General features: G+C 39.2%; 3 protein-coding genes across 4 annotated transcripts in view; 2 read left to right on the top strand and 1 right to left on the bottom strand.

The window, feature by feature from the left end:
- Window positions 1–3985, top strand: part of si:dkey-97m3.1 (fatty acyl-CoA reductase 1) — an 89252-nt gene extending 85267 nt beyond the window's left edge. For both annotated transcript variants that reach the window (XM_041780570.1, XM_041780569.1), the window contains one exon: window positions 179–3985. In XM_041780570.1, coding sequence (XP_041636504.1) covers window positions 179–341 — 163 coding nt within the window. In that variant the 3' untranslated portion in view covers window positions 342–3985. The remainder of the gene's footprint in view (window positions 1–178) is intronic.
- Window positions 3318–11431, bottom strand: LOC121505343 (endoplasmic reticulum-Golgi intermediate compartment protein 2-like). The gene is made up of 14 exons (XM_041780571.1): window positions 11292–11431; window positions 9140–9274; window positions 8932–9040; window positions 8767–8813; window positions 8597–8664; window positions 8458–8498; window positions 7631–7732; window positions 6517–6612; window positions 6359–6414; window positions 5892–5990; window positions 5594–5691; window positions 5313–5475; window positions 5036–5115; window positions 3318–4904 (listed from the first exon to the last, which is right to left on the bottom strand). The coding sequence occupies exons 2-14, from the start codon at window positions 9243–9245 to the stop codon at window positions 4827–4829; spliced, it is 1143 nt and encodes a 380-aa protein (XP_041636505.1). The 5' UTR covers window positions 9246–9274; window positions 11292–11431; the 3' UTR covers window positions 3318–4826.
- A 5160-nt stretch (window positions 11432–16591) lies between these two features.
- kdm7aa (lysine (K)-specific demethylase 7Aa) overlaps window positions 16592–24947 on the top strand; it is a 35538-nt gene continuing 27182 nt past the window's right edge. The window contains exon 1 of the mRNA XM_041780978.1: window positions 16592–16696. Within this exon, the coding sequence (XP_041636912.1) occupies window positions 16599–16696 (98 nt within the window). The 5' untranslated portion in view covers window positions 16592–16598. The remainder of the gene's footprint in view (window positions 16697–24947) is intronic.

The following is a 24947-nucleotide window of genomic DNA, read 5'->3' as shown; positions in this document are numbered from 1 at the left end:
GTCAATCTATAAAAACCCAACAAATTAAACCCTTAATTTAAAGTATTTTGGGGATCTTTTAAAGAACTGCAACTTACAGAGAAATTACAAGTTCTAACACTATTTTAGCATCTTTACAAGCGAGCGGTTTCATGACATGTCCTGTCTCATTCCTCCTCCCCCCTTCCTTTTTCCCCAGACTGAGGAACATCCGCTACACCTTCAATACCGTGTTAGTGGTTTTCATCTGGAGGGTGTTTATCGCTCGCTCCCAGATGGCCAGGAACATCTGGTACTTCGTGGTCAGCCTCTGTTTCAAGTTCCTGTCCTACTTCCGCGCATCCAGCACCTTAACCAACTGAGTCTTCCTCACCGCCTCGAACCAGAGACAGCAGCCCCCCCCACCCACCTTCAGTAACATCTGAGACTCTGACCGTCCACAAAAGACTCTTAAAATCCAACTTTTCCCGTGGATGAGCAGGGCGCTTTTTAACCATCGGGGCTGCAGCTGAGCGAAGCACTCAGACGAGGAAAAAAAAAGAGGTCTTCTAGCCATGAATTATTTGTTTAGTTTGGAAATCTGTCATCAGAATCTGCTCTGTTCAGTCATCAGACCCCGTCCATAGAAAAAGAAGTGTTGTCATTCATTTTGTACCTACGTTTTCTTCTCAAAGTGGCCAATTATATATGCAACAATAAGCCTTCTGTGTGACTTCCGTTCTCCTTTCCACCTCATAGTTTCCATCCTCTCGAATCTCGGTACATTGCCTTGCCTTGTGATGATTTTTTTTCATACTTGAAATATGGCAGTGCTTCAGTGAAGGGTGATTTCTATAAGATTATCTCTTTTTTACTGCGGGAAATCTGGTTCCTCTCTTTAATACGCAGGTGATTTGGGTATCTGTGTGTCTTGCGTTATGTGTATCTACTGCCTTTTTAAGACTACACCCAAAATCTGAGTGGTTTTTCAACCATCTCAAGGCCAATCCGCAAACTAGTATTAAAGCATATTCAGACCACTGCGTCACAAAACATACAGATCTGCCACTTTTCCTGCTGTTGAGGTTGTCACAAATGATAACATTGAACATAAACCTTGTTTGTTTGAATGCTCATCCACTTTTTGCCTGTTTGTACAGCAGTTTGTACTGAAACTAAGTTTACTACTTTTACATCTTTATACTTGTGTCAGAGGCTAGTCTGATACATGTGGTAGACCTTGACGGTGTATTATATATAAATAAGAGTACATCAGAGTCCCGTTTATTTGTATAGCCCAGGTATCACATACTGTACAGTGTCTCCCAACAGAACCCCAAACCAAGCCCAGGTTTCACAGAAGAAAAGTCGACTGGATCCCCATAAGGTTCCTAACATCTCTATTTTCTCTAGGATGGCTGGCTATGAAGTGGGAACCATGAAAGGGAATTATGAACCAAATTTGATGAGTAGACTCAATTTGGTCACATTTTTAGTCTTTGCACCATGGTAAATTTTCACTCAAATTTGGGGACAGGTCTATGGTATTCACTGTTCAGTCAAATTTTGGGTCGTTTCCAAAGGGTCGAAATGTGATTACAGGTCCTTAGTTGTGACATTTTGGTCAGATTTTCAGACATTTCTATTTTTTTTTTTTTTTTTGTTAAAATTTGGGGACAGATCTGCAGTGGTGGTGATAGTCATTTCGCTCTAATCTGGTGACAGGTCCTTGACATTTTGATTTAGACCAAGGGTGTCCAAAACTATGGCCAAAGGGCCAAATGTGGCCAGTGGTCCACTTTTGATTGGCCCACAGCAAATTTTAAAAATAAAATGAAATAGAACATGAAGCTTTTGCTTATGTGTATTGTACTTCTTAGTTTCAGCACTAGGTGCTACCATGCTAATTCTGTAAACAAACATTTTGACAAAAAGAATTTAATGATCTGTTTTCAAAATTTGTGACTAAACTAAGGTAGTACTGTAAACGCTAAACATATTGGCAACCAAATTTATAATGATATCTTTATTCATAATAGCCTGTTTGATTAAGCAAATAACAGTACCAATAGCATTCCAGGACCGGTTTCAGTGGTAGCCAGGGTCAACCGGGGCCTCCTGAAATCTGATTGGCCTCCCCAAAATCCTTAAATTAATTTGCTATTTGGCTGGTCAACCATTAACTAGCAAGGTGAGCACACTCAATCAGAATATGTTAACCTACATTAGACTGGTTATAATAACCTGAATATCCTCAAAGTGCGGTATATGAAAGTGGCCCCACCATTCTTATGTATTTCTATATGTGGCCCTCGGTTGAAAAAGTTTGGACAGCCCTGATTTATACCCTTACTGATCAACAGTACCATTGGTCTTTATCTGAAAAAAGTGGCCTGACAATTTAGTAACTCTTCAAATTGCAATATTCATAAAAAAGCCAGCTAGAACAACACTATTCTCACAGGTCCAGTCATAGTAGCTTATTCCAAAAGCCCATTGAATGAGTCCAGATAAATCAGTCCTGTGTCAGTGGTTTAAAGGTTCTATATTTGAGATTTTAGATTTGTGAGTGTAGGGGACCAAGCTTGATATAGAGACAGAGGGAGGCGACCTAGTCCCAGTTTTTGTCTACAACGTAAAAGATATGTTTTGTCTCAGTTAATGAGGTTAAAGGGAAGATGGATTAAGTTAAAGCTGAGCTACAAAATCGGTAAAAAAATCATGTAAGAAAAGCAAAAACTTTAGGCAAAATGTAGCAGGACAGACCTGTGAGTGCTGTTCAAAAATAAAATTCAACTAATTTGGACTAACTAGAGTTAAAACTATCTTCCTTGTAAGTAAAACAAAAATGGAGTTTATACTTATAAACATGAAGGTTTATTTAGTTAAGTTTTGCCTCACCTTTTTGCTTTTCTAACAGTTTTCACCTATTTTGTAATATATAACTTAAATGAGCTTCAGTAACGCCATCCATTTTCTGTCATCCTTTTTGGTTGTTTAACAACTATAAACTCTGAAGACTCATTCAGCCATCGGGATCAAAAGTCCAAGTTGCTTCTCTAGGTTTACACATCATAAACTTCCTAGGTTGTAAAAATGATGAGCAGATGAATTATTTTGGAGGAAGTTGTTTAAGGTTTCTAGAAATACCTTAAGAGCTGAAGTAAATGTTAATACTCTGTTGAAGATGAAGGAAGTGTTGACTGAAGGTATTTATTAGTTCTTGAGGCAGGCCTCCGGATACTTAAGCCATCATGAGGGGTTGTTAAATATGATGAAAAATATTATTTATTTTGTAGGTATGACCCTAAAAAAGGCCTAAGCGTAAATAGCAATTCAAAGTAGAGAAGAGTTGGTCAGTTGGTAAATTGTGACTTTATTCAAATTAGACCTGGAAAGGAACTTCTGCTTAATCTTTATATAAGAAAAGCAAAAATAAGGCTGGTACAGTGGACAGGATGTGGAAATCATTTGAAGTGATTTCAATGCAGAGAAGAGTGTCATCTGCAAACAAGTAGAACTTGAACAGATAAGGCGTTAGAAAACTGGGTAAAGAAGCGGGCCAATTATAGAGCCTTAAGGGATGCCATACCTTATTAAATGAGAGATGGAAATCTATTTTAAATTATCTGTGAACAATATCTTAGTCTGGACCTAAATCACAAAAGTGCAAGATTATAAACGAGGTACCCTCCCGGTAACACATCCTTACTCCTGTTTGAAAGATCTGTAAATAGCTGAACTACATATTATTCTTATAAACTACCAAAAAGTTGTATTTGACTGTTGATTTTTTTGCTTGGTGAGTGTCTCCACAGGATTCCACCACAGAGCTTCCCACAGAGTCTACCAAAAGTGTTAAGTGTGAAAGGCAAGTCTGATTTTTACTAAAAACAAATGAGATAACTGTGTACAGTGTTGTATGTGTCGCAAGGCTTGACTCTTGACAGATTACAAATGCATAACATCTATGAGCCTTTATGGGAGGAAAAGGGACAAAACTAAATAAATGTTTATGCAAAGCTCACGTCTCTGGTGTTGTTGTGGTTGCTTGGCTCTTTATTTCAGAAGGACTAAAGAAGTCATAAAAAGCTTGTTTGATTAAGGTGGGGAGTTGTAATTTAAGAGCTGTTGGGCTATTGAAGAGTTCTGCTCTTTTGTGTCTGTTATATTACGTAACAGAAGGTCTAGCCTGGGGTGCCAACAGTATTCTTCATTTGGTTTGAAAATCTGGTCAAACAGTGACAGCCATAAACTTGTGTGTATTTAATCTGCAAAGTAAGACTTGCACTTTATTTTAAACGTAATATAAAGTGCAAGTTTTCTAAATTGCATTAAACCTTTATCTTATGTAGTTCACAAAACTAAATATTTCTGGATGGTAGATATTTTAATCTTATGTGTTGCTGACTCAGTGGCACCCAGACATTTTTTTTCAATGGTGGGACAAAATATGGTAATAGTTTCTCTCATTAATGTACACGGAGTACCCAAATATGACAAAGGGAAAACAGACGGGATAAGTGGTGTAGAAAATGGATGGATGTTTCCTAATGTGTCATGTTTCCCTGCGATTTATGCCCCTATTTAAGAGTGCAATCACGGAGCACACAATTTGCAAGGATCTGACAAAACTTTACTAATTCTCCAGTTAACAACACAACATTTAGTAGGCAGCTTCGCCTTTTCAGTAGAAAAACACAGTTTCATGATATGATGGAAATGTGGAGAGAATCCAAAACTACAAGTGTTTACATAGAGACCAACACTAGTGATCACAGGAAAGTCTCTGATGACGGAGCATTTCTCTCCTGGGGTTTGAACCAGGAAGAAGGCAGACCAGCAGTTTGAAGACGACCAAAGAAGAGCTACTCCTGAGGGACGTTTTCAGCCAACAGGGGAGTCTGGTGATTGTTTAGATTGTTCATCTGGTTATGTAGAGCATCCTTTAATAAACACAGGAGAGTCAGTATATCATCAGCATAGCAAGTAAGTTTACATTACTTTCATGAAGAGAAATAATTGATTGACGGCCTTTTTTGTGCAAGAGGAAACATGTAGAGTATATTAGACTCACCTCTCTGGGCCGATAGACTCCAAGTTTGAAACGACAGCAGATAACATCGAAAAAGAAGCCAACAAGCCCATGGAGCATGCCTTTAAAGAGAGAGAAACTACCTTAGATCAGTAATTAAATAAAGCCTTTCTTACTTGACTTCCTTTCATTTAAAAGGCAGTTATCTTGGTCTGTGAAGGTAAGCTCTACATGCCACATCCATCACTTTAAATGCATTTTCCAAGTTGAATTTCAGTAAGTGTGATATAAATATGCTTGCAGATGAAGCCAGACTCACCTGTGGTGGAGAAAATCCCTCCAATGATGCCACACAGTCGCACCAGGAACTGCCACAGAGGCATGTGCTGCTCACTGACCCTCACCATCAGAGAGCTGGTGTCGTACTTCACAAAGATGCCAGAGACGCCGTGACTGCCTGCGGCGTGGTTTATCACCCGCTCCTTCAAGACAAACATTACTGTATCAGTAAAATCCCAGGTTTGTGTACATGCCTTTTACAAAGTTTAATTTTTCCTCCCTTGAAAGGCACCCTGCGGTGTTTTTATACTATACACTCACCCGCTCAGTCACAGAAAACTGATGTGTGTCCGCTGAAATCTTGTATGTGTTCAGTTTGGTAGGAACGACTGTGATGAAGTACTGGTACATCTGGTTATCTGTAGAAAACATAAGAATTTATACATAAAAATACCCATAACTCAGGCTTATAGGTAGATTTAGATGCCTTAAAATGAATCAGCCGTCAATAAATGCCTCAACAAGTCACTTATTCTACAGCAAACTTCAACCTCTGTGAGGAAAGTGACTCTCTTGCATTTTATCCTCTCCTCTCTCTTGAAAAACAGCAGTGACTCACTGTTAAAGGTGATTTTCTCCGTGCCGTCCAGAGGATTGATGATGCCGGGGATCTCTTCCCCAAAAGATAAATGGTCTATTCGGTGGGAGAAGTTGTACGCTAGACCACAAAGATGGGAGGAAGACAGGTTCAATCAGGGCTGTGCAGGATCACTGAGCAAGCTTTAAGAGGAACTGGAGAAAATTTACTCAGCACTTTCAACCCTCTGTGTAGCCCTTGTGAATGATCAAATATCCAAAACCCAACTTTTAATACTTGCATTAACTGAAAAATAAGATTTATACTCAGCGCGTTAGACACTCTGGGGAAAATGGTGCCAACTTTTGCTTTAACATAATTTTCTTTCCTTTTCCCCTAAGATCTCTCTTGAGAGAAGCACCAGAAAAACATGCTCCACAAGAAGATTATGACATTTTACTGTTAAACAAGGCAAATGAATCATAAGCAAGAAAAACAGAGATACATACACTCATGGCTCACAAATGCTGCTATGTGGGCATGACCCTGAGGATGGTGAATGGGTCTGAAAAAGATGCAAAGGAGAACCCATGTCAAAAAAACCTCAATATAGCTATACAAGTTTTTCATAGTGAAATTTTACATTTTTTGAGATTTAATTCCTCACTTTCCCACAGTGATGTGAAGGTTTCCTGCCACCTTGTTGACGTAAGCATGCCCGTGTATCCTGCAGGCATTGAGCGGCTCCACAGATCCATCCTCCCTGCAACCAAACACAGATATTATAAAACTATTTGACTACTTTAACACACTGTATGTACACTCTGCCACCAGGGGGCTCTCAATCAAAACAGTAGAAAAAGATGACATCAATAATTTATTCATTAATTTATTTTTTAATCCAGGATTCTGTTCAACAAAAACTGCCCTCCATAAGGTGTATTTACCCAAAAGTAGACCAGCACATTAACTAATGAATTTCAGATAATGTGGGGAAAAAGTGGTTAAAACTGGGATTTTAGAGATTACAGATTTTGCCTTTATTTAGATAGGACAGCTGAAGAGAGAAAGGAAACGCAAGAAGAGAGTCCAGTCCAGTTCTGTTGAGGACTATAGCCTCAGTATATGTGCGCCTGTTCGAGCCACTGAGCTAAACGGGCACCTGGAAGGCTACTTTTAACAGCTTTTCTCCCTAATTTGAAAATTCTTCCATATATGGTGGTTTTCTGTTTTGTAAATACACCTTATGGAGTGCAGACTTGGAGCAGAGCATGTCCTGGATTTGGACATGTGGGGCCACACCAACACACAAGTCAGGGGTTGGAGGGAAGGAGCTTTGTGCTACGGGGGAGCTTAGGTAAGAGACAACAGACGATGGCAGATAATAATCATGATTCCTCACAAGTAAGCAGCCCAAAACACAAATGAGATTTAGGAACAGAAAAGCAGCTTAAAGCAGCAGTTCACGCTTTTTGTATCATCCAGTATTTCCATGACATGTATTGCACGGGAAATCTAAGAATAGAAATATTACAGGTAATGTAAATACTCAACTTTAGACATTTTAATGACACGTGAGTAGTCACTGTGAAATTAATTAAGACATTTCGGTGCAAAAAAAAACACATATTGTACTTTTCACTGTTAATCTAAAAATCTTCATATCGTAAGTAAACATAAACAAAAAAACACATTTTACATTACCATCCACTTTATTTGCTTTTAGTGAAAACACTGAGGAAAACAAACACACAAAAGGTGAATGCATGTATGACACTGACCGTGGCGGCAGAGCAGTCGGGCCACCTTTGAGCAGAGTTTTGTAAATCACTTCCTGAAGAGCGTGTTCCTCTCTCAGACGGCTCTGTATGAGGAGCAGTGTCCTGAGGACAACACAGATTTCATCAGTCACAACCTCATCTGTGCATAAAACTTCCAGAATGTGGCCATGCAGGTTTTTCTGACACTGTCTAACACTTTAGCCTCGTAAATAATCTTTAAAATGAGAACGTATCTCTATTGGCAAAATCCCAAAGGACATCTTCCAGTTTTTCTCCATAGTTTTCAGAGTGAACAGTTTCCTTTTTCCCAAGCCAAAGAAAATAAGCTTCTTCCTCATTGTTCCTGCAAGATTCATCACCTTAAATGAACTTTCAAGTCTCTTTGAAAACACTCTTGAGCACAAAAAAAACAAAGGAAAAGACACTGAATGCCTCTGTTAAACAATGCAAGGTCAGAAAACTGGGAGGCAAAGGCCAGATCTTATTACTGAAGTGATTCAAATGATCCAGTTCCAGATAAATACAGCCTTTCTCTTTGTTTATTTAGAAAACCACAGAACAAATCAGTTGACGGAGCAGTGTTTAATGCATGCCAGTAGGTGTTGTGTCTACACAACTAATCCAGTCTGGGTGATGGCATCTCAGACCCCCCTCTATGTGCAGTCAGAGTTATCAGACATCAAATCATCTTTTGAGATGACACACTGAGATGTGTACACATAAAGTATTAAGAACAATCATTTGGTATCTGAAAGTCCAGAACAGATATAAACCCCTGCTAATGCACTGTCTAAACAAGACAGTGATGTGATTTCTTTAAAGCTTACCTTTGCCACAGTCTCTGCTGAGGAGTCAGATCAAAAATAACCTGACCAGACACACAAACAGAAGAGATTTAGTTAGAAAAAGACAAAAAAAACCCAAACCATTTAATGCAAAATAACTGGAGACTTTTGCTTTACTCACTGGCTCATACTGGAGGCCGTTGGAAGTGATCATGGTCTCAGCCAGGTCCAGGATATCTGCTCCCACATCTGCAAAACAAGGAGTTAAATTCATCAGAACCTGGCACATATTTATACCTAAACTGTACTTAGATTCATCTGTATGAAGGACAAAGATGATTGAATACTCACGCTGGCATTTCATGGCAACTGTGATGTCAATATTTATTCTCATTTTACTGTGAATGATGAGAAATACAGGGAGAATATTATGAGTTTTATGGTCATTTCTGACTGGCAAGTGTGTAGTTGTTTTGTGTAAAAGTTGATGTTTTATATCTGTGAGTGTGAGCTCACCTGGAAAAATCCTTGTCTACTTCATACTCGTACTTCATCCAAGTGTCTCTATACACAAAGAACTCTAAGATAGCAAGAAGTGCCATGGCAGTAAAAGCTAGGAGGGATACTGTGGACAAGACGGAGAGAGGGGTAATTAATATTCCTGCACGGAGGAAATGATCTCAAAGTATTATTTTTGTTTCACTTTTTCAGAGGAGTTTCCCACCTGTTCCTCCAGAAGCAGAGGTCTCCACATAGCTCTCTGACACTTTGGGGAAGGCGTCCAGCTCCTTCACCAAGCTCAAGGCTTTTTTACGTGACAGACGCCTCATCGTTCAGGTTCAGGACTGCTCTCCAACTTCTACAAAATGAAATTCAAATAATGAAGAATGTTTTCAGGTCCCAAGCCTGCAAACTCTAAGGAAAGTGTATTCTGCTTGGATAAATAAAAGTGATTTCTACAAATTAATGTCAATTAAAAAATATGTACCGTAAAGTAAGTAAGTGATTTAAGATTCATCCCTTTAAAGTGGCTAACCTAATTCAACAGAGGTCTAGCCAGTTGGTCCAAGTAGTCTAAAAATTATGGGGCATTTCCACTACGGCTTTTGGCCGCGCCGAGCGAAACCAAGCCGTGCTGATTTGCATTTGCTGATTTTGCATTTGCATTAGTGAAATACGGATCCCGAGTCCAATGAATGTGTCTCAAGTGATTGTAGTGTAAAGACACCTCTGTCTGGAGGGTCCAGTCACTGGTTAATCAGTATCCCTGGCTACCATTACACCATGAGGACAAGGGAAAACTCCAAGCAGCTCAGTGAAAAGGTTACTGAAAAACAAATGTAAGGGGATGGATGCAAAAAAAAATTCCAAGGCACTTAACATCCCCAGAGTTCAGTTGAATCCATCATCAAAAAACGGAAGAAATACATGTGTAAATCTGCCTAGATCAGGCATCCACTAAGACACCTATGACTACTCTGAAGGAGTTTCAAGCTTTAGCAGCTGAGATGAGAGACTCTGCATACAACACCTGTTCCCAAAGTTCTTCACCAGTCAAAGCTTTAGGGGAGAGTGGCAAAGAGAAAACAAATATTGAGGAAAACTCATTTAAAAGGTCAAGTGGAAGATAGTTCTTTGGTCTGATGAGACCAAAATGGTTCTTTTTGGCCATCAGACAAGACACCAATAATGTACATCACCACAAACACACCACACACACTGTGAAGCACAGTGGTGGCAGCATCATGCTATGGGGATGCTTCTTGGCAGCCAGCCCTAGAAAGCTTGTAAAGGTAGAGGGTAAAATGAATGTAGTAAATACTGGAAAATCCTGGAAGACAATTTTTTTTCAGCCTGCAAGAGACCTATGGCTAGGGAGATGATTTATTTGTCTGAAGAAATGGTTCAGACAACAAGGTGGCCGAGTCAAAGCCCAGACCTCAATCAAAACTGAGAATCAGTGGCTGGATTTGAAAAGGGCTTTTCAAACCTGATCCCTGTGCAACCTGGCAGAGCTTGAGCAGTTTTTCAAAGAAGAACTGAGTAAAAGAGCAGTGTGCAGATGTGCAAGCCTGACTGAGACCTACTCTGTGATTGCAGCCAAAGATGCATCTACTAAAGACTGACTTTAAGGGAGTGAATATTTATGCAGTCACTTATTTGACATTACTTTGTTGAAATATGTTCCCAATTTGACAGTTAAGAGGGTTTTAAGTCAGAAAGGCCACATTACACTAATCATGATCAATTTAATAAATCAATAAAACTGTGGAACTGTTCAAAATATCTGCATAAATGAAAAACACCCCCCTTAAAAAAATGTCTTATCGTTGCATTTTTAACAATTTTATAAAAATGTTATGCCTAAGGAAAATAAATTAGACATATTTTAAAAGACTGTATTTAAACACGCAATGATGCCTTATAATTAAATTTTTAAAAGTGCACTCGGGTACGTTCAACGTACCATGATTAATGTTGTACGTAAAGATTTATCAGTAGTGTACAACGGTTATTATTATGGTCCGGTAATAATTAAATCGATGGCTAGCTGTTACTATTCAATTTTATATGCCAACTGTTTAATCTTGTGTAAACAAACACCACTGAAAATGTACCCCTAATGTTGTAAACTAATCACATAATGTCTTGTGAACACCAGTAGGCACAGCAGACGATTAAAGAATACGAAATTAAAGATTTCCACGCGGTAAACACGGAGTTAAGCGGCCAAACAGCTGAGTGAAGAAACAGTCCGGACGTTACAGATGTGTCATGAAGTAAACGTTGATTCACCGACTGTTAACCGTCGTGTAAAAGCATAACGGCTAACACTGTTAGAGAAGAAAATGTCGCTTATTTCTCACTCCTCTTACCTCTTCAATCATACATTCAGTTGTTAAATCGTGCTAAAGTGTCCTTTGAACCCATACTCCACAAGTTATAGCTGTTGTGAAAATGAATTTTCGTACTCCATGATGATACAACTGTGACGCTCGCGCACGCAAAGGGCGGTGCGAGCTCGCCTCTTCCTTGTTTAGGCGGAGCGTGAGGTCAGTGAGTGCGTAGCGTGCGCGCCCCCTACGCCGTGGACGCGCAGCCGGCAACGTCCCTGTTCAGACAGGAGATGGCGCCTTAACACTGAAAGCAAATGTATTTTTAACCATGTAGGCTTATTGAAATACACCATACGGACAAAAGTATTCAGCCACACCTGTTAGTTATGAATTCAGGTGTTTCCAGGCCTCTAATCTGCAATGAAGGACAATCATAATGCTTTGGCATACCAAGACTTTTTCGACAATGCTATGCTTCCAACTGTGTGCCAACAGTTTGGAGAAGGCCTTTTTCTATTTCGACATGACAGTGCCTCAGTGCACAAAGCAAGGCCTATGAAGACATGGTTTAATGAGTTCAGTGTGGAGGAGCTTGACTGGCCTGCACAGAGCCCTGACCTCAACCCCATCAAGGTCAGTGCCTGTTGAAATGAACTAGAAGGGAGATTGTGAGCCAGGCCTTCTCGTCTCATACTTTTGTCAATATAGTGTAGTTTAAGAATAGGTAAACTATTGTAAAGAAAAAGATTGAAGCATCAGATGTTGTTTTGGTTTTTACAACTGAAACTGTTAACAAACAGATGCTCTTTTATAATCACTTGCTCTAATATCCATCAAATTAGGTTGTGACAAATCCTGTTCTAAGAGCTTGGTATACAGAATAATTATGTAACAGCTACAGGGGACAATTTTCTTTTATTTACATGTGTAAATACAACTTAAACTACAGAGGCATACCGTCCAAATCTATGGAAGCCTTAAGAGGTCATGCACAGATTCTATTTATTTTGCCATGTGTTCCAGTGATAATGTGTGGAAGACTATTGCATTTAAATAAGACAATAAAACTGCTCTGTTTTCTGAGTTAATTCCATCGATATCTTAGAATTATGAGACGGATAGGTGTCACTCAGAGAAAAAAAATAGTTTGTCATGCAAATGCAATATGGTTCCATAATAGTAAGTACATTTTGGTTGTTTTCTCTTTTCCAAGATCTTAAGAAACTTCATTTTTATAGAATAGATTTCAAAAATGTGTAAAATTTTAGGTTATGATTTTGTCAGTAGTGGTGTGTCCTGATGCCTGACCAGAAAATTAAAAAAAAAAAAACATCAAGAATGAGAGAAATAGACAGAAACTTTTATATTAGGAAAACAGGATAAAACAAAATGTTTGAATGTTTTACCCTTCAATACCAAGCAATATTTCATACAAAACAATAATTTCAACTGATTTATTTTTTGTTAAGATCAGTGATTCTCAGCTGGTCAGGCATCAGGACATACCATTACTTCCTTATGAGAAATCACAACCTAGAATTTTACAAATTTCCAAATGTGTTGTATAAAAATGTTTCACTTTGGACCCTAAATAGAAAAAAATTACTGAATAAAGAGACAGGACAAAACAACATTAAAAAAGCACATAACTACAGAGGGATTTGCGTGCATACATCTTATTTTACTCCATTTTGCTGAGATTTGGTAATTTCTCTAGGAATTTCCTTGCTATCTTGGGAAAAGAAGCTTTATTATCCAACAAGAAGGAGATAAAGACAAATTTGCAACTTACAAAAAGAGCTTAGCGACACACATTTGGGTCCCAACCCACATGTTGAGAACCACTGGTTTAAGTTATCAGCTGTTGAACTGCCTTTTGGATTGATTTCAGTTTACTTTCATTTCATATGTTCCATATTTATGTCATTTTTGTATGTCTTACACCTTCTTGTCCACAACCGTGTTGGATAAATGCAATATGAGTGGTAGTAATGCATGATAACTGATGATTTCAGGTTGTTTAAATTGAGATAATCTACAAGAACAAATCACAGGGCTCAAGTTGGAGAGGCTGTTCATGGCCATGCAGCAGCGTCTCTAACCCTTCCTAAGAAACATTGACCTCCACTTAAACAGTATAATTAACTTCCAGGAGGAGTGTTTACACACATGTGGAGGATCTGCTCACCAGACATGAAGTTGCACACATGGCTGACAAGAGAGAAAACCTGATGTGATAATGATCTACCACAGAGGCAGGCTGCTATTATCCCCCTGAAGACAAAGGAGATGTTTACACCTCTCTACTCTCTGTAAAAAGAAAAACAAAATCCGACTGAAATCAGCAGGGGTGAATCACATGTGTCATGTCTGCATTTGGTGCTCCTGAGTCTCTGCATGCACCCTGCCTGCTTTCCTATGCAGAGCTGCACAGATGGGCGTGTGGGGGGATGGGTGCTGTCAGCTCACAGATCAAGCTGTGGGTCGGTGGTCCCATTGCTATTCACCACATAAGCACGTAGGGCATGTCAGACACGCTCCATGGAGACATACCAGGGGTGGAGATTGTGTTTTGGTTTTAATGCTGCTCTGCAGCGACAGCCACATGGGTTAGGAATATTAACAGTTAAACAGGAGGTTGTGAGGACACAAGTCTGCATTTGTGCAAATATTCTGCTGATTTAGCAGCTTTGAATGTGTGCAAAGATTGTGCTTTTTTTGTTTTAAATGAAATGTTTCATCATTGGTGATGCTGAACAAATGCAAGTATGAAAATGTAGACATTTTTAAAAATCTATAGCATGTTTTACACATTCTTTGACTATAATTTACCTATTTTTGCCCTTTTCTTGTATTTTTAATGACATTTTTTCATGAAGAATAACAAAACTTTTAAGACACTGTAGCTATAACAGTCTTACTATAAGAATTTTAGCAGATCTTTCATTAAAACTGGACTTTTTTATATTCTGAATGCATGCACATCAATTCCTGCACATTGGTAGCCAACTATAGGCATATTTGTGGGTTCCTGACTATAGTTTAAGGAGCCTAAACTTCTGAGAGTTTTTAGTGTGAAGTAAACTTGAACATGCCAAATTAATATTTGCTTTAAAGTTTATTAAAATATATATTGATAAATAGGGGTAGGCACTTTATCAAGTTACACTCACTGAAAAGATTTCCAATGTTTAGAACCACTAATAATAAAATGCTTACTGACAACTGGGTAATCAGTCTTAAATGTAGAGGCTGAATTGGGGAATATCATTTTAGGCATCCTCTTTTGTTTGAAGAACAATTTTCTTCATTATCTTCCCGATAAAGGTAGTTTATTTTCATGTCATTTTTCTACATGTTGACAGGCCTGCCCACAGACACAGCTGGGCCCCTGAAAGGCTAAATGGGGCCTCCTCAAATGTCATTTAATAGTATCAGTGAGTGCACATTAGATCAGTAGTGTGTGTCAGTGTTCTGGTTTATATTCACCTCCTTAGCCCCACTCAGATCTGCTATTAGAACTGACCAAACAAAGTTTAATGAGCCGGCCCAAAATATTATCAACTCATGACAAACTAGAAAAGCACTCGGAGAGGGAAGACCTCTGCCATTAGCTCTATCTCCCAATAGTGATAAATCCTTTAAAAATCCCTTGGTCCATCCCCATGTACTCTCCACCTCAGCATTCACCAATTATTCCCTCCCCTGTGGGGTGGAAACACAGTGAAGCAAAACAATAGCTTTGCTACAGGTAGACTGTCATTGTGGAAGCATTGCCTGCTGGTGCCAACAGATGCACTGACAGTCTCACCCATGGTCTCACTGGATGACTGGAAGTCATGGCAGAGGGTGAATATTCCTCTATTCCTCCCAGCATTGTGAGTATTCTTGCTACAATTCACTGTCTTTCTCTCTGTTATGCACCGACCGGGCGTGCGTCTGTCAGACTCTATAAACTCCAAAACTTTGTAGAGTAACATACCCAAAAGGCTGCTGGGATTGAAGTTACTCATGTCCGCCATCTCCTGGTGTAAAGTGGTAACAGCACAGACCTCCACCATTAGCCCTATCTCCCAATAGCACAGAATCCTTTAAAAAAATTCCTGAATCCAGACGGTGATCTGGATCACTCCCAAAATCTAATCAGTTCTTCCTTATGCCATTTCTGACATTACCTGAAAATTTCATCAAAATCCGTCCATAACTTTTTGAGTTATGTTGCTAACAAGCGAACAAACGAACAAACCCACCCGATCACATAACCTCCTTGGTGGAGGTAATAAAAAGAGTAACAATAAATAAAATGTTTATTCCAGTTGGGACCACCTTGTCAAGAAACACACATGATTTGCTGTCATTTGCACTTATGTAGTTGTTTATATTTGGTGGTGTGACTGTTCAGGGATTCCCTGCCCTTCCAGGAACCTACTTGAAAAGTGTTAAGCAGGAATAGCACACGTTCCTGCCTTTCCTGTGCCTACAAAGACAGCCTGAGGCAGGGAGAGAAGCTGCAAAAAAAAAAAAAAAAAAACAACACAGAGCAGGCATCAGTGACAACAAAATGACACTGATCAAGCCAGAAGCAGAATAAATGAGGAGCTGGAGTGGAGGAAGGTTGCAAAAAACGGCTTGCAAAATGAGCAGCGTTTCTATTTTTCATGTTTTCATGGCAGAATGTTTTATTTTTTTTCCTCATTTAACAATATTTAGATATTTGAAATTAACTTGAGGGCCACACTGAGTGAGCGGGAGGGCCATATGTGACCCCTTGGCCACCAGTTGCCCACCACTGGCCTGTACATGTGTGACATTTGGCTAATGGGGATGTGACTTAGATCTGACCTTGTTTTTATAATTTATCAATAGAAACAAATGGCAAGTTATGTACAGTACTGTGTATCATCATTCAGATAAAAAAAATGTTGAGGTGTGATTTTGATCCAGCCCTACTTATAATACAGCTGTGAACTGATGTGTAAATAATTCAATTTATAATAATAATAATAATTCTAAATGCTTTATTTGAAATTATTCACTAAGGCCAGAGGTTTGTCATTTCTCATTATTTTGTCTCAGTTTTATTCAGACAAACTTTCAGATTGGAACGCTGAGAAAATGCCCAAAATATACCATTATGTCACTCCATTGTTGGAAAAAAGTTTGAGTCTATTGTTGGTTTGCCCACACAACCAGATGGAAATGAATAATTTGGAAATTGACGTCAGAGGTGGGATTGCCTAGAATGGAGCTCCTCGTGTACGCTCGGCTTCCCTCTCGGGTATTTCCGGAGAGTGGGTTAAATCCCCGCCCCGCTTCATTCCTGCGTTGTTTGGGGACAGTAGGAAGATGGCGGCGGCCCCGCTGTACTGTGTCTGCCGGCAGCCCTACGATGTGAGCCGGTTTATGATCGAGTGCGACATCTGTAAAGACTGGTTTCACGGCAGGTATGTTGGGTTTAATGTATTTAAGCGGAAGAGTGCTTTGGAAACGATAAACACCGAGTGTTTACCAAAGAAAAGCGACGGTTATTTCAGCGGTGGTGACTGCTAGCTAAGTTAGCTTGCTAGCGCTAGCGGTGGGCGACGGGGGTTTTAAACCGTCTATTGACACGACTTAACGAAAGAAAGTGGCTACCCGTTCTCTTAAATTAGCTTGTATTTTCGCTGTTGTTGCGCCAATACTAATGAAACACTAAGCATATATCCAGTCTCTCTTATTATGGCAATTGTTAACGTTAGTGGCTCAAATGTAACTCATAACGGATAGTTTTAGCTCATTATACCCCGTTCTACACGGATTACCGAACTGTGTCAGTTAACCAGGGTCGTTGTAGGCTTCACAGGGTCAAAGTTTCATATAAAGACGAAATGTGTGCCAACTCATTGTTGTCATTTTTTAGATACGTTTAATATTGCTTTTATCGTTTTCAGCGGATAAAGAGCGAGTCGGACCAGCCGTTGTGTAGCAGTATATAGGTTTAAGCTCGTAATCTGGTTCACCGAGTTAGGTTATTCAAGGTAAAGGCTACCGCAATCAACCTCTCACTTATATTTACATTATTGAGATTTATTTAACAAGTTCTAGGTGTTTTACCGTACAACTGGTCATTGTTATATACATTCGACAATATATCTTTCTATCACAATCCCTTTGTAAGGCACACATGTATATATGCAGTGCTTTTTCTTTTTTGATTTATTAGTTGTGATTTTCTTTATTAGAAAGCGAATGGCAGGGAACAAGGAGCTTGTTATGGTCGGGCTTTTGATTGACAGCTTACGAAATTTAAATCCCCTTTCAAACAGAGGAGGCACATGGCAAAGGACCCCTAGTGGTGAATATGGGGAGCATTTATTTAAAGGTACCAGCCAAGCACATTTTTAGCATTTCTCCTGGGTGTTTTTGTCTTTTTCTCATTCGTTATAATTCCTCATACTCTCGTATGTATCACAAGCCTATACGTGGTGTAATATCAGCTTTTTATGAATCACCATGTATGTGGGAGAGTGGGTGGTAGCTGCCAAAATCATCATGTAGGGAATTTCATTGTTGTGTGATTACACTCTTATTGTGTTCTTTCAAGCACGTAAGGTGTTACATTGTCGATTTCAGTTGCGAATGCTCTTGTCCACACCCAATTTTTTACCAAAAATCCCCTCCCACACACAGAGGGATGGTTTTTTAGTGGTTTTGGGTGGTACAGGTAAAAGTACAGCCTGTACTTTTACTATAATGACGTTTGACCCAGATATCAGGCATTTTTAGCAACGAAAGGCTTGTTGAACTACTCACCTTGTGCTCTGATTCTGACAGGCAGAAGATAAGATTGCCACATAAGGTTGAAGAAGGCGTATTAAGTCTGTTGTGACATTATGTGTCATGTGTCAGACCAGCCTAACCTGACTGTGCAACTGTCACTTTTTATCTATGTGACTGAAGTCCGCAGACAAAAGTTACACATGCCCTGCTTTCCAGCTCGTTCAAACAGCCTGCGTGGGCGCATCTCCACAGCAACTGTTTATGAATACAATAATCTTTTTTTGCTCGTGTTGAAATGACGGAAGCCATTGCGTAACCACTTCAAGTGTCCTGCCAAAAAACTTGGCGGCCAGAATTTGTGGCGTGTCAGAGCCAAAAAAGACTGGCTGTGTGTCATGCGCAGCCTGCAAGAAAAAGGAACAAATGTTGGAGCTTCCCCCATTGATGACTAATATGCAGATACAGAGAGAGAGAGAGAAGAGCTCCAAAAACAGCCACATTTCCTGCCTCTTTCCCACGAGGCGGGCCAGAAGGAAAGGGATATTCTCTGGCTGTGGATGATGGCAAGCTGATTGAGTGGAAAGGAGAGGAGATCAACCTCCCGTTGCCTGTTTGTCAGTGTTGCTGTTTGTGTTTGTGTTTGGGTACTTTGTATGGCTGCCTCGATTCCTGGAGAGTGCTCTGTTTTCCATCACCTGTCTATCTCAACATCTCAGTACACAATACAGCCTGGAACTGTAATGGGATGAGGAACTGGGCATGGCAAACAGAGCACAGTGTTGTTTATCTGTGTTGCTGTTGTGATCAGTATCTGAAAAGGAAAAACAGGGAGGATTTGTCTTGGTATGGAGGTCTAAGGATGTCTTGTTTTCTTTGACCAACAGTCCAAAACCTGAAAATGTTCAATTTAAAACTGTATGAAACAGACAAATACAAATGCAGGATGCAGGATGCAGTGTAAATGTCTTGAGTGGATGTAAAAAATTTCTCACCATTAGCTACATCAGTGTCTAACATGCAAATGTCTACTTTTGTGAGGACAAGTAGGATAAATCTACTAAAAACACATTTTGCTCATCTAACTACATTTAGGAGAAGATCTTTTGTTACATAGAAGTCCTTTTCGCAGGCATCCTGAGATTTTAAAACAAAATTTTGATTAAATATTTTCTCAGTTTATGGATTAATTGGTTGTTTACTTTTTAAAGTAATAAGTAAGATATCTGCACTATGATGCTTAAAAACAACCAGGTTCAGGCCATATAATTTATTTTTTCTAGTTTGAAACTTAGGCTCTCCTTTAAGCCAAGAGAAAAACAAAATTATATTCAGGGTAAACATGCATTTCATTTAAAGGATGATTTAATTTTTAAGGCTCTCTTCACGCTGGACAAATTTCAGCCTGATTTCAAGGTGCTTTGTCCTCTCAACAATCAGATGGTTATGACCTGATTCAAGGCATGTCACGACTTCCAAAATCTAATCCGTTCTTCCTTATGTCATTTCTGACGTTACCTAAAAAATTTCATCAAAATCTGTCCACAACTTTTTGAGTTATGTTGCTAACAAACAAACTAACTAACAAACAAACTAACTAACAAACCCTGCAGATCACATAACCTCTGCGGTGGAGGCAATTATAACCAATGCAATACTAGATAATGATTATGGCTCATGTAGCAAATTTGATATAGATTGCTATACTGAAGGGATGTTAATTTCTTGTTATTCTGATTTTGATTTAGAAAATCATATACACTATCAGGAAAAGTGGGATTTTACTAAACTATTTTGGAGAAAAAGACGCTTATATATATGCACAATGTGAAGAGCATAACATTTCTGCTGCAAAAAATTGTATCAAATCTGTAAAAAGATATATTGCATTGTCTGCGATTTAAAAATTGCAGCAGGCCAAGTTGCGATTTAATCTAATTTGCGATTAATTGCCCAGCCCTAGTCACAAACAGTCATTAGATGTGTGGCATTAAAACAACTGCTCCTGATCAAGGCAGAGACTTCCCAATCTGAAATTGTACGTGTTTGATATTTACTATTCCAGGTTGGGCTGCCTGTGATGGAATACTCACAAAAGCCAGTGAGAGCAAACAGACAGGGTAGTGTCAAAGCTTGCAATCCTAAACACACTCTAGCGTCTTATCTGCTGGGATTTTACCCATATTCTAATCCTTTATTTTATTTTTGCTGCTAAACAGATGCATGCTCGGATAGCCAGCTAAGGACTTCTATTATCCTCCATATTTGTTTACCTTCTGAAGTCACGTGTGAGATCTTGTCTCTACAGCACAGGTGTCAAACTCAAGGCCCAGGGGCCAAATCCAGCCCATGGAACAGTTAAATCTGGCCCGCAAGCTGATCTCATATTTCTGTTATAACTGGCCCATCAGTATAAGGTCTGCAGGTTTCCTCAAGTATAAAAATGTGAACTTATCCTTCATGATGTAAGATATCCTTGTTAAGTCACAAAATCTGAAAAAGTAAGGAGTAAAAATATTTAAATAAGAAGTCAGGAATGTGAGAAAGTGAATGAATTTGTGTTTTAATTTCACATTTTCAATTTAGCATCTCACAGGACTCAAATTTAGGATTTTGACTTTTAATTTCGTTCTTTGAGCATTTCAACTCATAATATTGACTTCTCATATAATATTTTGAGCTTTAAGATTCATAATTCTATTTTTAAGTGAAATTTTGACCTTTTTAACCAACTATTTTTTATTTTACCTCGTATTTTCAACTCCAAACTTTGACTTCATAATCCCATAATTTGACCTTTTAGACTCACAATTTAAAATTTTGAATCATATCTTGACTTTAATTTCACGATTACATATTTTATTTAATATTTTGACCTTTTAAACTCATAATTTTGACTTCTTTCTCCTTTACAAAACATTATTTTTCAATTTCATGTTTTGACCTTTTTGAACTAATAAGTGTACTTTTCTCAGACTGTGAGCCTTTAAACTTATCTTTTTAACTTTTAAAATGTCAAAATCGCTTATCATCAGTGCTAATTTTTTTTTTTTTTTTTTTACATATTTTATTACCGGTGAAACAAGGTTGACAGTTTATGGTAAAAAAAGATGACCCTGTTAGGCCCTCAGGTTAGTCTTGAATCCAGAATCCGGTCTCTGCTGTGATTGAGTTTGATACCCCTGCTCTACAGTATCTCTGCTGTTAAATTGTTACTACAAATGGCATGCATGGCCTCACAATCTGGCTACAATGTTAAAAATAGATTGAAATTGTCTGTGATGGTCTCCCACATTTTAAATCTGAAAGATTTTAAGTTACCTGGTGTCTAGCCAGCCCTAGATCTCTCTTGATCTACTGAAGCAGTACTTCCTTAACCCTGACACATCAACACATTGATTCACCAACAACAGGAGTCTCTTGTCTCAGAACTGGAAATGTCACACAGACTTCAAACTAGTGAACAACCTAATTTTGGCTAATTTTGGCGAACTAGTGAACAGCCTAATTTTGGCTATCTGAAACATCCACTGCAGAATTCATTTTGATTTAACTCCTCTCCCTGTCAGTTGGATCACGCTATGTTTTACAGGATGTATATAAACAACTTGTATTGTTGCCGCAAATGAAAAAATAGGTCCATCTAACTTCATGTTAACTGTCATTGCCATTTCTGTGTTGATTGTGCTCCCTCCTTCAGTCAGCTTGCTTGGCTATCATATGGTTTAGCTTGACATTTCAAGTCATGACAGCTCTGATCAGGGAGGTTAAAATTACTATTAAAATGCCACAAACTTAACAAGATAGTCTTTAGAACAATCAGATATTTGGGCCTGACTCTGGTCATAAGGGGGAATCTGGGCCAAAACTGGCACAATTACCTTTAATGTGTACCTCACTCGGCCCATGTACGTGCTATGTTCATGTCCACTGGTTTTTCTGAATTGTGAGACTACTAAAACAACGACTGTTACTCTGTCTTTAACTTTTAATGTAAAATCTTTCGAAGGAAACCACAAACGACAACAATTGCACAAACATGAATGATTTAAGACGTGAAAAACAAAGTCTCTGATCCCTGACTTTAAATGTGTTCTGGGTTTTCATCTCTTGACCTAGAATTACCTCCAGCACCACTTCTCAAAAGAACCAAACGCACCAAAACCCACAACCTGTGGTTTGGGTTGAAAAAGTTGGCTAAAACTCTGTTATTTACCATTTAGGACCTTTCCTAATTACAAGACCTGCTTCTTCTGTTTGAATATTTCCAGTGTTTCCAAAACACCACTTAACACTGACACAGGACATTTTTGTGCACAGGAGATCCTCACCAGGTCAAGTCAGATCATTGGGTCTACCCTGGTGTAGGTGTCAGACACTGAAGGACTGCCCCTTGTCTGATTTAGATATGGACGGTGGGGGGTGATGATAGACCAGCAGGGCTCTGAGTGGACAGAGGGAATGATTGATGGGCGCTCTGGCTAGCCAGGTTCAATGCACGATCTATCAATGTCGCACAGAGTGTGAGCACACTAAAGAGAGATGGATAGCCTCTACGGAGTGTCCCTTTAGTGTTTACGCTGAGAGGATGGATAGATTAATGGAAGGATTCTTATTCTCTTTGTTTTTTACCACTGACATCCATAAAGTGTGCGACATTTCAGATCATCTCTTTAGATGTCTGATAAGTTAATTGGTCAAAGTAAATATCCGCCTCATAGCGCCTGTTAAAAGCTGTGTTTACATTCGTTAGCAGGGCTGTCTCAGGGGGGCAGAGAAACTGAATTACTTCCAGCTTAATCAATGTTGATTAGTGAGGTCAACAGCCTCATGTATTGATTACATGCCAGAAGGAATTATTATATTAACAATATATTATTTCTGCCATGATATTGAAAGCATTATTCTTTGTCTGCTATAAATAGACTGACTTAATGAGGCAGAAGATTTAGAGTCAACAAACAACCATCAAAGTTGGATAGAATAAAACTTATGAAAGCTCAATATTATTGTCATAAGATTTGTAGAGAAAAATTAACTCGTTTTCATCATAGATCAAGGACTATTTAGTATTTGATGATAAAACGAAAAGGTTTTTCTGCAAGTGTTGTGACAGGATTGCACCTAGATTGGTTCCAATATGAATACCAATCAAAAATGTGCCAGAACGGGTCAGAAATAAGGTGAATTGGATTCAGAAAAGAAGGTGTCTCATCGTATAACAATTCTTCAGTTTCCCAAAACATAAGTCTACATCAAAAATGTAGCCACTCTGCAACCTTTGATGCATTATTGCTGCTGCTTTTCCCATCATTTCAATAACTGTCTTATTTTACAGGTATTGTACTTTTTAAGTAAAACTTTGAACTAAAAAAGCAAGAGAAAATGAAGACAGTCTCCCTGTAGGATGTTACTTGAAGCTTGTTTAGTCCCTCACTCCAAGATCCTTTTTCCTCATTCACAGGTGATGCATCGGAAACAGGACTGGGGTGAAATTTACCACCCTAGACAGCTTGCAGGCTGGTATGCACTCATATAAGAAACAATGGGATCAAACAAATTTGGTCACTGTTGCTCACTTGCATGACATGCTGTTTGGACACACTGTTATCATGGTGTGGTATCAGATGGACGTCATAACTCTTTTATCCGTTGTTACCAGGATACAGTTATTAAAAGATAATATTTCCTGATTTATAGCTCACTGGTGTTGGATCTGTACCTGCTCTCTGGTGATTTACTAGTTTGAGTATGAGAATCTGAGCCGTGAAAGGAAAAATGGTAAAAGTCGCTCTGTCTGAGATCAGACAGGGTTTTTTGTCTGATTTATTCCAACAGCAGACAGTCACAAGACTGATGACTCTGTCGGTTTTACAGGGGCACTGGGGGCCTTAACACAACCATGTTGAAGACATGTGTGAAAGCAGAGCCTTGGCGCCCTGAGCCTCAAGGCGAGTCAACCTGCACAAAAAACAATTAAGTTGTTAAAACTCCCTGGGGCTCCCTGACGCCCCATAAACAACAAAGTGATCCTCTTTTATTGTTTACCAGCTGACTTCAGAGAGGTCTCCTTCAAGCTGCAAATATTTCTGTATTTTATATAGCTTTTGCACATAGCTAGCTTAAATGATTTTACCAGTAAAGCTAAAATGACAGACTTCTATCCATCTGTCAAGGCTCAGTGGCTCTTATTGCTGTCCAAGTGCTGTTCTGTTTATGTAAGCTTTGACTGAGAGCATTAGGGAAAAAGGCCGGAGGAGTCAGGTGCTCCTCTGGGGTGGATAAGGATAGCCAGGTGTGTTTAACTGCCCTCATCTCCTCTCTGTCTCTCTCTCAGGCACCCATCTATTAGGGATCTGCCAGTTCCCTAATGTGGGCGTGTCGCCGCCCCATGCAGAGCAGTTATTTAGAGCTTAAAATAATGGTGATGCCCGCCTCCAGCCTTTGTGTTTTTGCAGTGATCATGGAGGACAATGAACCCCTCACAGTGCATGGACTAATGAATAAGCCCTCTCAGTCACACAGGAAGGAGGCCCTTGATGAGAGGAAGTGGAGGGAGAGGGGTTGTTGATGGCAGGGCTTTAGCCAAGTACACACATCTCCTCTCTTTCAGGAAGGGATGTTTAGCTTGTTAATCTGCTGCAGTGGCGTCACAGAATAAACCCTCCAGTCTCTGGGGTTTTTTTTTTTCTCCTATGAGACAAATCGACTGTACTATCCGCCTGTCTATATCACAGTATGCTCTGTTGTTGTCCTGAGACATATGTTGACGTCAGTCTCCAGTCTGATCCTCTGCTCTGATTGCTTTCCAGGCATACAAGGTTCACATAGGTTCAAGAGCTGTTTGCAGAGTCGACAGCTCTGCGATGATGCAACACATAGGAAATAGTTGGCGCTTGTTCGTTTCAGCTCAGTCCCCTCCCTCTCTTTTATTTTTAT

Source organism: Cheilinus undulatus, linkage group 23, assembly GCF_018320785.1.
Source record: "Cheilinus undulatus linkage group 23, ASM1832078v1, whole genome shotgun sequence".
NCBI lineage: Eukaryota > Metazoa > Chordata > Actinopteri > Labriformes > Labridae > Cheilinus > Cheilinus undulatus.
This window is presented reverse-complemented; position numbering and strand designations above follow the sequence as displayed.